The 14,600-nt window shown below is 40.3% G+C and overlaps 1 protein-coding gene across 1 annotated transcript in view; it reads left to right on the top strand.

Moving 5' to 3' along the window:
- DNAJC6 (DnaJ heat shock protein family (Hsp40) member C6) overlaps positions 1–5,348 on the top strand; it is a 153,170-nt gene extending 147,822 nt beyond the window's left edge. The window contains exons 17-19 of the mRNA XM_081225989.1: positions 1,396–1,538; positions 3,535–3,711; positions 5,226–5,348. Of these exons, the coding sequence (XP_081082115.1) occupies positions 1,396–1,538; positions 3,535–3,711; positions 5,226–5,327 (422 nt within the window). The 3' untranslated portion in view covers positions 5,328–5,348. The remainder of the gene's footprint in view (positions 1–1,395; positions 1,539–3,534; positions 3,712–5,225) is intronic.
- Positions 5,349–14,600: the final 9,252 nt, after the last annotated feature.

Raw genomic sequence — 14,600 nt, 5'->3', positions numbered from 1 at the left:
TTTAGGGACATGATAAGGAAACAGGCCTTCCTATGGAACATGGAGAATGAAATTCTTCTACTTTTTCTGGTAGCTGTAGCTGACATTTATTGAGTGCTTATTATATGCCAGGTGCTATTCTATGCAGTTTTCGCATATTATTTAATATAATCTTCCCAAACCAACCCCATGTTGTAGACAGAGGTCAATAATTTCCTAAGTCCATACAGCTCGTAAGTGACAGAGCCAAGAACTGAACCAGGACAGTGTGGCTCTAGAGCCCCTGCTCTTCACCGCCACACTCTATTGGATATGACACAGGTGACTTCTCACAACACTAGCATGACAGGGACTCTCTTACTGGGAATACAACATCATGCTTGTTCTTTAGTTAGCAGTGGATATTCCTGGATAATTCCATAGAGTCACCTGGCTTCCCCTCTGTTTTTATTTTGAGTAGATGTGGGGTGAATGTCTTCAATCAGCAAATATTTATGGAGCGTCTTCAGTGTAGAAAACATTGGGGATACGCAGCAAACAAGACAGACAAAATCCCTAGTCTCAGAGCACTCACATTTTAGTGTGTGCGTATGACAGTGTACGTTCAGAATGCCTTACAGTATAGAGCTGGCAAGTGGGTTTCAATTCCAGCACCAGCTTTGGTTGAAGGGCATGGACTGTGTGTACTCCTGTGTTTGGTTCTGTTTTAACAACAGACATTTAAATAGCCAGGCACTGTTCTAAGCACACCATACCTGGTTGACAGATGAGGAAATTGAGTCATGGAGATGGCAAGGAACTTGACCCAAGGTCACGTCGCTAATAAGGGCAGAGCTGGAATTCAAACCTGGAGAGTTTGTCTCCAGGGTCTTTGCTGTTTGCTGCTATGCTAGGCTGCTTTTCCAAACAGACTGATAAAGGTTGTGAGGCTAAAACCAGACTTAGGAAAAAAGAGCACTGTGATGGACTAAAAGTATCAGCTGAGTGTGGGCAGGAAAGCAGTGGCGTGTATGGATTTCAAGTACCAAAACCCAGGTCTTGGTCCCATCACTGATACTAACTAGTTGTGTGACGGGTCTGGGGGGTGTGGGGGAGGGAGCAGGTGGTAGAATCATGAATATCCTCATCTATAAAAAGATGGAACAGTGGATATGGAATTATGGAATTAGACTTAATCTAGCAATCCCGCCCCGAGTCCAAGCTTTGCCATGGACATGGTATATGATTCTGAACGATCTCTTAAGTTCTCTAGACTTTACTTTCCTCATCTGTAAAATGGACATGACAGGGTAATTGAGAGGATTAAGGGGCTTAGTGCATGTGAAAGCACCTGGAAGACCAAGTGTTGTGACATAACGATATGATATTATGTTTCAGAGTAAAAACCATAATCATTTTTAAAATATTATGTTGCAGAAGGGAAACAAAAAGCAGCTGACTTTGAAGACCTACTCTCTGGTCAAGGTTTTAATGCTCACAAAGACAAAAAGGGCCCTCGAACAATAGCTGAGATGAGAAAGGAGGAAATGGCTAAGGAGATGGATCCTGAGAAATTAAAGGTAAATGAACCTCTGACCCAGGGTGACGATTATGTGTGTGGAGCTGTCAGTGTGGGACTAACCTATAGAAGGTGCCGTGTTAGGTTTCTAGCATCCACTTTATTTCATTTGGTTCCTATAGCTGTGATTTGAGTACAGCTGTGTCCTTTAATAGCAAAGTACTTCCGGGGAGTACTGTGTATGCTGTTTCGTTGCTTTAATAAAATACACTTTATTCCATGGTATGGTAGTATAGATTTTCTTTGTTTACATTTTCAAATAAGCAATGGCACTCTTTAGGAGGTGATCTTATTGTTCAGATGGCATTCCGATCTGTAGGTAAGTCATTATGATTTGGAGGTAAGAAGAATGCATTATTTATGTTCTCTATTTCTGCTTTGAGAGCTTTATTAGTAGACCAGATCAACTGGAGCCCTCAGGATCTCTTCTTTGCTGACAGAGAGGGAAATACTGATGTACCTGGGAATTACTCACTCCTGTAATGTTAGATCTGGAGGTTTGGGAAGGTGGCAGGGAGGAAGGCTGAGGGAGGTGAGGTCCTTGGCTTCCCCACTGCTTCCCCCCACTTTTAGCCAGAGCATTTCTGCTTTTATCTGTTTTTGATTCTTGGAAGTCTAGGTAAGATTTTATTTGGGGAAAGAGAATGTTTCCCTATTATTTTCTTTTCTTTTAAAGTTTGCAAACCAGTGATGCCCTTAATTCATAGATGAGAAAACGGAGACATTACTTTATAGCTGAGGATGTTATCGTGGATGATGGTTAATTTGGGAACAAAAGGGTGGTTATGTTGATGAACGGTGTGAGATAGTGAAAGAGTCTGTGAAGATCAAGACAAGTGGACTGCTCTTCACAGACAGAGGGGCTGCATTTCCACATGACAAAACATACTGACCCTGTAGCAGCCTGGAAGATGAGGGTCTAATCTGTTACTCCAAAATCAGGAGTGGTACAGCTAGTCAATGTCACACATTTTGAAAAAAGATACCACTGTTCTTCGCCATAATTTCCCTACAGATTCGAACGTTTGTTGAAGATGTGCAGATACTATTTGGAGTACAATATAGGATCCTTTGTTTGTATTTGCTTTGCACTTCATACAACATCCAAAAGGTTTTATATTCCTTCCAAAAACCTTGTGCTCCATCTCAAGAACCTTTGTTCATTAGGTAAACTCTGACAGTTTTCTATAAAAGAAAGTTATTTATGTCTTTTAAACCATGCTTGGTTATTTAGTTGGTATGGGGTATTAAATCGTTTGGGGGAGTAACCATCATTTACCTTGACTGAGCTTCTGTTATGTGCTAAATGCTGATGCATTGTTACAGACCCTTCCATTTAGTCATCTCATTTGTTCGAACTATGAAGATTCAAACTATGAATTCTCATAGTTTGAATGAATGACTAAATGTATTCATTTAACAAACCTTTTTGAGCTCTATTCCATGCCAGGCATACTATTTGATTTCTGAGTTACAGTGATATGTAAAAAACACTACCTTTCCTCACACAGATCTGCCTAGTGATGGGGAAAGACAAACACATGATTACAATAAAGTGTCACACATATTATGATAGAAGCATGTTTAAAAGTTAGCCCGGAGAAATTTGTTCTTTTTTCCAAGGGATTTTTTTTTAGTGTCTCTGGGTCACTATACTAGATGGAGCAGATAGCAGGGACCCAGACAGACATGGCGTGTGCACTCATGGAGTTTATACTTTAGGTGTGAGTAATTAACTCAGGGGGGGCCAGAGAAGAAGGAAAGTATTCAAACTCTCAAAGGCAGAGCAGTATGAAATTCCTGAGCGGGCCCTTGAAGGATGATGAAGAGTTAACCAGAAAGACGAGGTCAGGGGTGGAGGAAGAAAAGCGGGTAGAGGGAAGGTTGGAGTATGCAGGTACTCAACGTTGCTGGAGCAGGAGGGGTTTCCAGAGTCACAGTGGAGACCCTCTGGACTCGAAAGCATTTGGATCTCTTAATTGCCCCTGTGTTTACAGATTCTGGAATGGATTGAAGGCAAAGAGAGAAATATCAGAGCACTTCTGTCCACGATGCATACCATGCTGTGGGCTGGGGAGACTAAGTGGAAACCAGTTGGCATGGCAGACCTGGTCACACCAGAGCAGGTGAAGAAGGTGTACAGGAAGGCTGTGCTGGTGGTGCATCCAGATAAAGTGAGTACAACTTGCTCTCCCCCACAGCTTGTCTGGTCCTCCTGTCGTTAGTTCACAAGTATGCGTCAAAGCATCATACTTTCAACTTGTTGCTTAGAAAATTTATATAAAATAAATCCCATGGGCTCAAAAAAGGTATTTAAACAAATAGTTATGCTTTATGAAACAGAAGAAAAGGAATCAAATAATATATAACAAATAATGGAATAGGGGCTTTCCTTAGATGTAAGGTTCACCACTGACTAATTTTCAGGGAACAAATACAAACTGTGTCTTGACTTATGGGTGGGCTAAGAGCTGGACAGGAATATGTTCTCCTTTAGAGATACAGCAGGATATTTAGCCAGGACTATAAAGTGAAAAAGCTTTAGAACGTAGTTGGCAAACTTGGTGAGAATTAACAAAATATTCAAAATGGAACTAAACGCTTCACTATATTGATTATGCCAGTTTATGTTTTCATTGAAGTAAATACACATATATGTGCTGCACACTGTCAGAAACTTCAACTACTGGATGGCACAGTTGAGATCACCATAATACACAGAAACCTCCCTGACAGAATTGGGTCCCTTGCTGTCTTATGGACTGACGATACCAGTCCTATGATGTGAGGCTGTGACTGAAGTCCTGCTTGGGAACACATACTTGAATTTGATGTATCTGATTTTCATCTCTCCACACTTTTTGTGACTAATCTCGTTAGTATTAAAGAAATAATGTGTTTCAGTGAATCAAAGAGAAAGGGAAACAGCCCAGAAAAATTCACAAACTGTATGCCTATGCTATGGGTCTCCAAGAACTTTTTTTAGAAATGGGAAAATGGAGACTTCCCTGGTGGCACAGTGGTAAAGAATCTGCCTGCCAATGCAGGGGACACGGGTTCGATCCCTGGTCTGGGAAGATCCAACATGCCATGGAGCAGCTAAGCCCGTGAGCCACAACTACTGAAGCCCGTGCAACCAGAGCCCATGCTCCACAACCATAACAAGAGAAGCCACCACAATGAGAAGCCTGAGCACCGCAAGGAAGAGTAGCCCCCGTTCACCGCAACTAGAGAAAGCCCGCGTGCAGCGACAAAGACCCAACGCAGCCATAAATAAATAAATAAATAAATAAATAAATAAATAAATAAATAAATAAATTTAAATAAAAAAGAAATGGGGAAATGGGATTTTCAAAATATAGCTAATCAATTGGAGATAGGCAATCATGAACCTTTGTCATTTGGTAGATAATTCTGGAAATGGAGATACATTTTGTGCTCCCCAGTAACTTCTCTATTACCTACTCAGTGACTGATCACTACTACCATATGTGAATCCCTAGAGGGAGGGCTTTCTGGGGAGGTCATAGTAATTAGGGGCATGTAGATGGGGCTGTAAAAAGAGAAATGGCCTACCTAATAGAAAAACATTTCTTTAGAGCCCACATATTAACAGTGAAAAATTTAATAGAAATAAAACTTCAGTCTGTGGTATCTAATGTGTGTTTTTGTTTTTGTTTTTCTATAGGCTACTGGGCAACCTTATGAACAATATGCAAAGATGATTTTCATGGAGCTCAATGATGCCTGGTCTGAATTTGAAAATCAAGGCCAAAAGCCCTTGTATTAATTTATGAGCTTTTCCATCTCTGCTGCAGATCTGTGCTAATGCTTAATGTGTGTCACAGTTCTGAGGTTTTCACAGGCGAACCAAAAAACTCCAGCAATGTGTATCCAGTACTTAACTGTTAAGTTACTCATAAATTAATTCCTCGTTGATAAGGAATGTGGATGTTTGTTTTCTCAGATCCCCACCATAAAAGGTCCAAAGCAGGAGAGGAACTTTTAGTCAGATGAGCTTGCAGAGTTTTACAGCATTCCAGCCTGCCCTTTGGGGAGCCTACTCAGCGTTTTGTGGGGGAATGGAAAATAGAGGCCACCAAAGGCATAGCACCCATCTCAGTGTCTGAGGATAGGATGATGAGCAAAAGTTATAAGATTACATGGTGGACTTAAATGGTTTTCATATTTTCTTGGAAAGATATAATTTGAGCAATGGCTTTACATAGACTCCAGGAACACAAGCACCAAGTATCTTTTTAAGTGGAAATTTACTATGGTCTCTAGCATAATACTGTATACTTCTTTTGGTCAAGAGGACTGACAGATGTAAAAGAACCTGAATTATGTGGGAAGTGATTATATTATAATCCAGTGATTACTACCAACGCTTCCTGGATAAGCCAAAATTTCGTGAAAATGCTGGCTAAAGAAAAATAGGGACTCTGAGAGTGTAGAAATCTGTATTCCTGGTCAGAAAGTTGGGCTGCTACCTTCTTTTCCCTTTAGAAAACTGGATGCTTGAAGAAAAAGTCTTAATACCATAACAACAACCTGATTGGAAAGAAACTTCTAATTTTGCCATTAGGCTTAATGCTTTTCCTTTTGCTTAGCAGAGAAAATGCTCTTTGCTGGGAGCAGGTTGTGAAGCAGTTTGGTGCATTCACAGTCGACCAGGAAGGATGTGTAGTATGGACCCCCTTGTCCTCCGGGTTTGTGAGTAGCTGTGGGAAGAGAATAGACACAACACTAACCACTAGTAACCAGACAGGGGCAGTTGCAGAGAGAGATCCAAGCTCCCTTCAGACTGAGTCTGACGGCTTGTCAGGACTGGCTTTTTGAGGAACCAGGTTCCTTTTCCCACCTGATGAAATTGGACCCCTTGGATTATTACAGTGGGGTTTATTGTTTGAAAAGTTGCTGGGGGTCCACAGGAACAACAGTCACACAGGGACATCTGTGAAAGTAAAGCAAGACTGAAACCTTTGCAGACTTCAGACTGGTTGGATTTCAGTTCAGTGTTTTGGCTGTTTCTCATTTTAAGGGGCAAGCAGTTGTTATTATCCTGTGACTTTAGTAGATCTCTTTGGGTGTGCACACACACAGTGTGCAGAGGATATATATGCAAAGCAGATGGCAAAAAAAGATCTCCATTCTAGTCTTAAAAGGTTCGTGCTCAGTATGGTAGAAAGCTTTCAAACCTTGTTTTTAAAAGACAATCATTTTTTTGTTTCTATTTTCATTTTCTTGTGGCAGACTGTACCAGAAAAGCAGCATGTCAAAAATACTTTATGTTCTATATACAACTCTCTCGTTCTTTCTCTTCTTTCTCCTTTTCTTCCATCCTTCCTTCCTCCCTCCCTCCCTTCCTTCCTTTCTTTCTCTTTCTTCCTTTCCTTTCCTTTCTTTCTTTTTTTTGTTATAAAGATTCATTATTTATTTTACCTTTTGCTGACAATGTGAAACTCACATAAAATGTTCTCTTTTTAAATATACAGCTGTAAACTGTTCAAAGTAACCATAAAAAACTAGGTGTTATTTATTAACATATTATAAAATAATGTTTGATGCAGTATGTGCTTGTCTTATTTAAAACTGGAATGTGAGACATGTTGCTGTGACTCTTTTTTCTCATTCATATTTGTAGATATTGTGTGAACTACAGTATATAATGATAATAATTAAAAGGATATTATGTGAATGTCACATACATTTTGAAATGATAGAACTATATTAGCTTTGTATCATGTTTGGATAATTCATCAATGTTCACAGTTTAAAACATCATTAAACATTATGTAATTAGCAATGAGAAAAAAATCTTACCTAACTTAAATTTGGGATGTTCCCTATCTCTTTTCCGGATACATTATAATTCTGGACCCCTATTCATCTCAAAACTCTTAACATATGCAGACCAACAGGTTTTCTCATTCCTTTTAAATACCTGGTTGTGACAGAGCTCACTGTTGATCAGATTCACTGTTTCGTTCATATTTATTGTAATATATTTTTTGTTTTGTAAATATGTTACACCAACAAAATGTGATTGGTCTAAAATATTTGTAATGTATATTAAAAGGCTCAAAAATATTTGTAGAAATGTAAGTTATTTTTGCACTCATGGGAATATGATGACAAGCTTGAATTATACCTTCTGATTCACTTTTAAGAAAAGTTATGGAGAAAGAATATGAAAAGCATATAATACATTTGCACCAAAAGATGATCTGACAGGACTTCTCGGTTTATACTTTAACCATCCCCCGTTGCCACCCTTGCCCCCATACAAAGACACACTTTTGATCATGCTGCATGAATGCTATGTTTCAAAAAGAATCAGCATAGAAATCCTGGTGTTCTAGCTAGGATATTAATGCATTTGTGTGCTGAGGCAAAGGGATTGATCCTGGGAGTCTGAGACTTTGTCATAGAAAACAGATCGTTGAGGTGTTTAAGAAGAGAAGCAGCATGTTCATTTGGAAGCAGATGTTGCAAGTCAAAAGCATTTGAACTATCAGCGTTGTGTCTCTGTCTGGAAGAACGTTCAAGTTAGACCCTAATGATGCTGATGAAACACTTATTGTATAAGGAATAAACATGCAAGTTGAATTCCAGAACCAGCTATCGCAGCAACAGGACAGTTTCCCTGCTGGAAACACCTACTGGGGAATTTAGGTCAAGTAGACAGGTTTTGGTTGTTCTATACATAAACCATGGTGTTTCAGCATAATGGTACAGTGTTGGTTTGAGACCAAAAGGCTGGGTTTGAATCCTGGTTTTTCCACTTAAGGACTGTTATATTGGGCAAATTGCTTAAACTCACTAAATCTTAATTTTATTGCTTGTAAAACAGGGACAATTCTAGCAACCCTGCAATGGAGGAATTAGGGATTGTGTATATAAACTGTCCCTAATCAAGTGGGTAGGTACTCACTAAATAGTAGCTATTGTTATTGTTACCGATAGTCGATAAAACAAAGTATCACTGCAGGTCGGTACTGGGGCTGGAATTACACTGAAACCTCAGGTGGTAGGGAGTGGATAACATGCGTGGGAAAAGGCAACCAGAAGTAAAATGTGCCTTAGCCCTTTTTTCTATCTCCCTGGGCTGACAGAGATGTGTCTGCATAAAATGGCAGACTTACATTGTAGGTCCTGTAAAGGGAGTGGCTATGTGTAAAAAAGTGGTGGTTAAGATTGAGGAAGGAAAATTAACACTGACTGATTACAATAGTGCTGCATCGAACTTGCATTTAACTTAAGCACTGACTTGAGAGCCACCCCGGTGCAGATAGGATGCCACTGCCTCTATCTTGAATGCACTACCCTAGGTGCTGTTATATATATTCATTTTCTCATTTAATTTGCAAAAAGTTCTGAGAGGCATGTTTTGTAAATCCTAGCTCAGGAAATGGAAGCACAGAGAGGTTTACCCAGAGCTGAGGTTGAGGTTAGGTCTTTTCTGTAGGACAGGGAAAGATGATACTATATACGGTGAACTTTATTAATATTTGTGAATTCAACCAATATTTTGTGTATACTGTATGGGAAGATCAAACTAATAAATAAATTTGATTGCCCTGTTAAACATTAAGGGATGTTATTTCTAATTACTATGGCAGTTCCTGCCTTCTTAGTGCATAAGATCTACTATGGAGAACAGTTCAAGTGCTGACTGTCTGACTTCATATTTAAACTGTTTAGGGCTTGATCTCAACTAGTTACTATCTGAGCTTTAGTTTTCCCATCTGTAAAGTGGAGATAATAAAACCTAGTTCATAGTGTGAGAGAATTGAATGCAAGGAGAGAATATAAAGATTTATCCAAGAAGTCCTGTGTAGTCCTGGACAGTGTGACAGAGGACATGGATATACTTCTAAGTAACACAACTGATGGCAAGTTGGGGATAGGGTTCAGCTTCTAAAGTCTTACTTTCTGGGTTTTTTTTGGTGTGTATGTGAAAGTTGTTTATTTTGTTTATTTATTTTTTGAATTTTATTTATTTTTATACAGCAGGTTCTTTTTAGTTTTCTGTTTTATACATATTAATGTATATATGTCAATCCCAGTCTCCCAATTCTTCCCACCCCCCCACCCTGCTTTCCCCCTTTGTGTCCATACATTTGTTCTCTGTATCTGTGTCTCTATTTCTGCCTTGAAAACCAGTTCATATGTACCATTTTTCTAGATTCCACATATATGTGTTAATATACGATATTTGTTTTCCTGTTTCTGACTTCACTCTGTATGACAGTCTCTAGGTCCATCCATTTCTCTACAAATGACTCAATTTCGTTCCTTTTTATAGCTAAGTAATATTCCATTGTATATATGTGCCACATCTTCTTTATCCATCCATCTGTCGATGGGCATTTAGGTTGATTCCATGACCTGGCTATTGTAAATACTGCTGTAATGAACACTGGGGTGCATGTGTCTTTTTGAATTATGTTTCTCTCAGGGTATATGTCCAGTAGTGGGATTGCTGGGTCATATGGTAATTCTATTTTTAGTTTTTTAAGGAACCTCCATACTGTTCTCCATAGTGGCTGTATCAATTTACATTCCCACCAACAGTGCAAGAGGGTTCCCTTTTCTCCACACCTTCTCCAGCGTTGGTTGTTTGTAGATTTTCTGATGATGGCCATTATGAGTAGTGTGAGGTGATACATCATTGTAGTTTTGGTTTTCATTTCTCTAATAATTAGTGATGTTGAGCAGCTTTTCATGTGCTTCTTCGCCATCTGTATGTCTTCTTTGGAGAAATGTCTATTTAGGTCTGCCCATTTTTGGATTGGGTTGTTTGTTTTTTTAATATTGAGCTGCATGAGCTATTTATATATTTTGCAGATTAATCCTTTGTCCGTTGATTCATTTGCAAATATTTTCTCCCATTCTGAGGGTTGTCTTCTCATCGTGTTTATAGTTTCCTTTGCTGTGCAAAAGCTTTTAAGTTTCATTAGGTCCCATCTGCTTTATTTATGTTTTTATTTCCATTACTCTAGGAGGTGGGTCAAAAAAGATCTTGCTGTCATTATGTCAAAGAGTGTTCTTCCTATGTTTTCCTCTAAGAGTTTTATAGTGTCCGGTCTTACATTTAGGTCTTTAATCCATTTTGATTTTATTTTTGTGTATGGTGTTAGGGAGTGTTCTAATTTCATTCTTTTACATGTAGCTGTCCAGTTTTCCCAGCACCACTTATTGAAGAGACTGTCTTTTCTCCATTGTATATCCTTGCCTCCTTTGTCACAGATTAGTTGACCATATGTGTGTGGGTTTATGTCTGGGCTCTCTGTCCTGTTCCATTGATCTGTATTTCTGTTTTTGTGCCAGTACCGTATTGTCTTGATTACTGTAGCTTTGTAGTATAGTCTAAGGTCAGGGAGCCTGATTCCCCCAGCTCCGTTTTTTTCCCTCAAGATTGCTTTGGCTATTCAGCATCTTTTGTGTCTCCATACAGATTTTAAGATTTTTTGTTCTAGTTCTGTAAAAAATGCCATTGGTAATTTGATAGGGATTGCATTGAATCTGTAGATTGCTTTGGGTAGTTTAGTCATTTTCACAGTATTGATTCTTCCAATCCAAGAACACGGTATATCTTTCCATCTGTTTGTGTCATCTTTGATTTCTTTCATCAGTGTCTTATAGTTTGCTGAGTACAGGTCGTTTACCTCCTTAGGTAGGTTTATTCCTAGGTATTTTATTCTTTTTGTTGCAATGGTGAATGGGATTGTTTCCTTAATTTCTCTTGCTGATCTTTTGTTGTTAGTGTATAGGAATGTAAGAGATTTTGTATCCTGCACCTTTAGCAAATTCACTGATTAGCTCTAGTAGTTTTCTGGTGGCATCTTGAGGATTCTCTATGTATAGTATCATGTCATCTGCAAACAGTGAGAGTTTTACTCCTTATTTTCCAATTTGTATTCCTTTTATTTCTTTTTCTTCTCTGATTGCCATGGCTAGGACTTCCCAAACTATATTGAATAACAGTGGCGAGAACGGACATCCTTGTCTTTTTCCTGATCTTAGAGGAAATGCTTTCAGTTCTTCCCCATTGAGAATGATGTTTGCTGTGGATTTTTCATATGTGGCCTTTATTATGTTGAGGTAGGTTCCCTCTATGCCCTCATTCCAGAGAGTTTTTATCACAAATGGGTGTTGAATTTTGTCAAAACTTTGTCTGCATCAATTGAGATGATCATATGGTTTTTATTCTTCAATTTGTTACTGTGGTGTACCATGTTGGTTGATTTGCATATATTGAAGAATCCTTGCATCCCTGGGCTAAATCCCACTTGATCATGGTGTATGATCCTTTTTTTATTCCTTTTTTTTTTTTTGGCGGTACGCGGGCCTCTCAGTGTTGTGGCCTCTCCCACTGCGGAACATGGGCTCCGGACACGCAGGCTCAGTGGCCATGGCATGTGGGATCTTCCCGGACTGGGTCACGAACCCGTGTCCCCTGCATTGGCAGGCAGATTCTTAACCACTGCACCACCAAGGAAGCCCTCCCTTGTTGCTTTTAATAATTTTTCTTTGTCTTTAATTTTTGTCAGTTTGATTACTATGTGTCTCGTAGTGTTTCTCCTTGGATTTATCCTGCCTGGCACTGTCTGTGCTTCCTGGAATTGGGTGGCTATTTCCTTTCCCATGTTAGGGAAGTTTTTGACTATAATCTTTTCAAATATTTTCTTGGGTCCTTTTTCTCTCTCTTCTCCTTTTGGGACCCCTATAATGTGAATGTCGGTGCATTTAATATTGTCCCAGAGGTCTCTTAGGCTATCTTCATTTCTTTATTCTGTTCTGCAGCAGTGATTTCCACCATTCTGTCTTCCAGGTCACTTATCCATTCTTCTGCCTCAGTTATTCTGCTATTGATTCCTTCTAGTGTATTTTTCATTTCAGTTGTTGTATTGTTCATCTCTGTTTGTTCTTTAATTCTTCTAGGTGTTTGTTCTTTAATTATTCTAGGTCGTTGTTAAACATTTCTTGCATCTTCTCAATCTTTGCCTCCATTCTTTTTCCGACGTCCTGGATCATCTTCACTATCGTTATTCTGAATTCTTTTTTCTGGAATGTTGCCTAACTTCACTTCATTTAGTTGTTTTTCCGGGGTTTTATCTTGTTCCTTCATCTGGTACATAGTCCTCTGCCTTTTCATTTTGTCTGTCTTTCTGTGAATGTGGTTTTGGTTCCATAGGCTGCAGGATTGTAGTTGTTGCTGCTGCTATCTGCCCTCTGAGGCTATCTAAGAGGCTACTGCAAGCTTCCTGATGGGAAGGACTGGTGGTGGGTAGAGCTGGGTGTTGGTCTGGTAGGCAGAGCTCAGTAAAACTTTAATCAGCTTATCTGCTGATGGGTGGGGCTGAGTTCTCTCCCTTTTGTTTGTTTGGCTTGAGGCAAACCAGCACTGGAGACTACAGCTCTTTGATGGGGTTTTTGGCGGACTCCTGGAGGGCTCAACCAAGGAGTATGTCCCAGAACTTCTGCTGCCAGTATCTTTGTCCCCGCAGTGAGCCCACAGCTGCGCCCCACCTCTGCAGGAGACCCTCCAACACTAGCAGGTGGGTCTGGTTCAGTCTCCTATGGGATCACTGCTCCTTCCCTGAGTCCTGATGAGCACACTACTTTGTGTGTGCCCTCCAGGAGTGGAGTCTCTTTTTCTCTCAGTTCTGTGGAAGTCCTGCAATCAAATCCCACTGGCCTTCAAAGTCTGATTCTCTTGGAATTCCTCCTCCCGTTGCCAGACCCCCAGGTTAAGAAGCCTGACGTGGGGCTCAGAACCTTCACTCCAGTGGGTGGACTTCTGTGGTATAATTGTTCTCCAGTTTGTGGGTCACCCACCCAGCGGTTATGGGACTTGATTTTATTGTGATTGTGCCCCTCCCTCCTACCATCTCATTGTGGCTTCTCTTTGTCTTTGGATGTGGGGTATCTTTTTTGGTGAGTTCCAGTGTCTTCCTGTCAATAACTGTTCAGCAGTTAGTTGTGATTCTGGTGCTCTCGCAAGAGGGAGGGAGCGTACATCCTTCTACTCCCCCATCTTGAACCAATTCCTCTCAATAAAGGCCCCTCTTGGGCTTCGCTGGTGGCGCAGTGGTTGAGAGTCCGCCTGCCGATGCAGTGAACAAGGGTTCGTGCCCCGGTCCGGGAAGATCCCACATGCCGCGGAGCGGCTGGGCCCGTGAGCCATGGCCGCTGGGCCTGCGCGTCCGGAGCCTGTGCTCCGCAATGGGAGAGGCCACAACAATGAGAGGCCCGCGTAGAGCAAAAACAAACAAACAAACAAAATAAAAATAAAAAAAATAAAGGCCCCTCTTTTATTGTCGAGGAAACATAGAATGCGTAAGTAGAAGAACAGTTTTTCAGTGAACACTTGGCAAGAGGAAAGCAGATTTTCTCAGGATGGTTAAAGCCTCTGGCAAGATGGCTTTCTCTTTTAAGTGCTTTGTAAACTGGAAGGGACATCTGGTATGGGCAGAAAAGTTGTTGGAGACAATGTCTCTGCATTTTTCTGATTCCAGACATTACCCTGGGACAAACTCCTTACCTTTTTGCTTCTCACTATCTTCAGGTTTCTTACTGCTAAGCCCAAGGCAGTACTCAAACCAAGCTGTGCCTCTGAAGTAATGTCACTTTTCTCCAAAATCATTTCCCTTCCATGGGACTGACCTCAGGCTGACATGGAAGGCTTTGGCAAACCCTTACATATGGTAACCTAGACACCTGCTGGGTGATTGGGAATGGAAGGGGAAATGGGAGATTTGACTCCATGGAAAATCATCAATTAAGGAGAGTCTTCCTCATGAGTGCAGTTTTGCACTTCAGTACAGGAGCAAAAACCCAGGCTTCCAGGGTTTGGGTGGTAGGCACTTTCCCCTGAGTGCTTTAACTCAACATAGGGAAAGAGAAGTTCTCAATGACCCTGAATAGATTGCAGGCTACAAAGTAAAGAATGCAGTGTAATTCTGGATCTGCAAGCTCCGCAGTGAGCCAGGGATTAGCACCACAGTTTTGTTTGTTTGTTTTCTGGTATAGTCATTTAATGGAATGTTACACA

This window comes from Mesoplodon bidens (assembly GCF_964165515.1).
Source record: "Mesoplodon bidens genome assembly, chromosome: 2".
Lineage (NCBI taxonomy): Eukaryota > Metazoa > Chordata > Mammalia > Artiodactyla > Ziphiidae > Mesoplodon > Mesoplodon bidens.
Note: the sequence above shows the minus strand (reverse complement) of the source record. Positions and strands in the feature narration are given on the sequence as shown.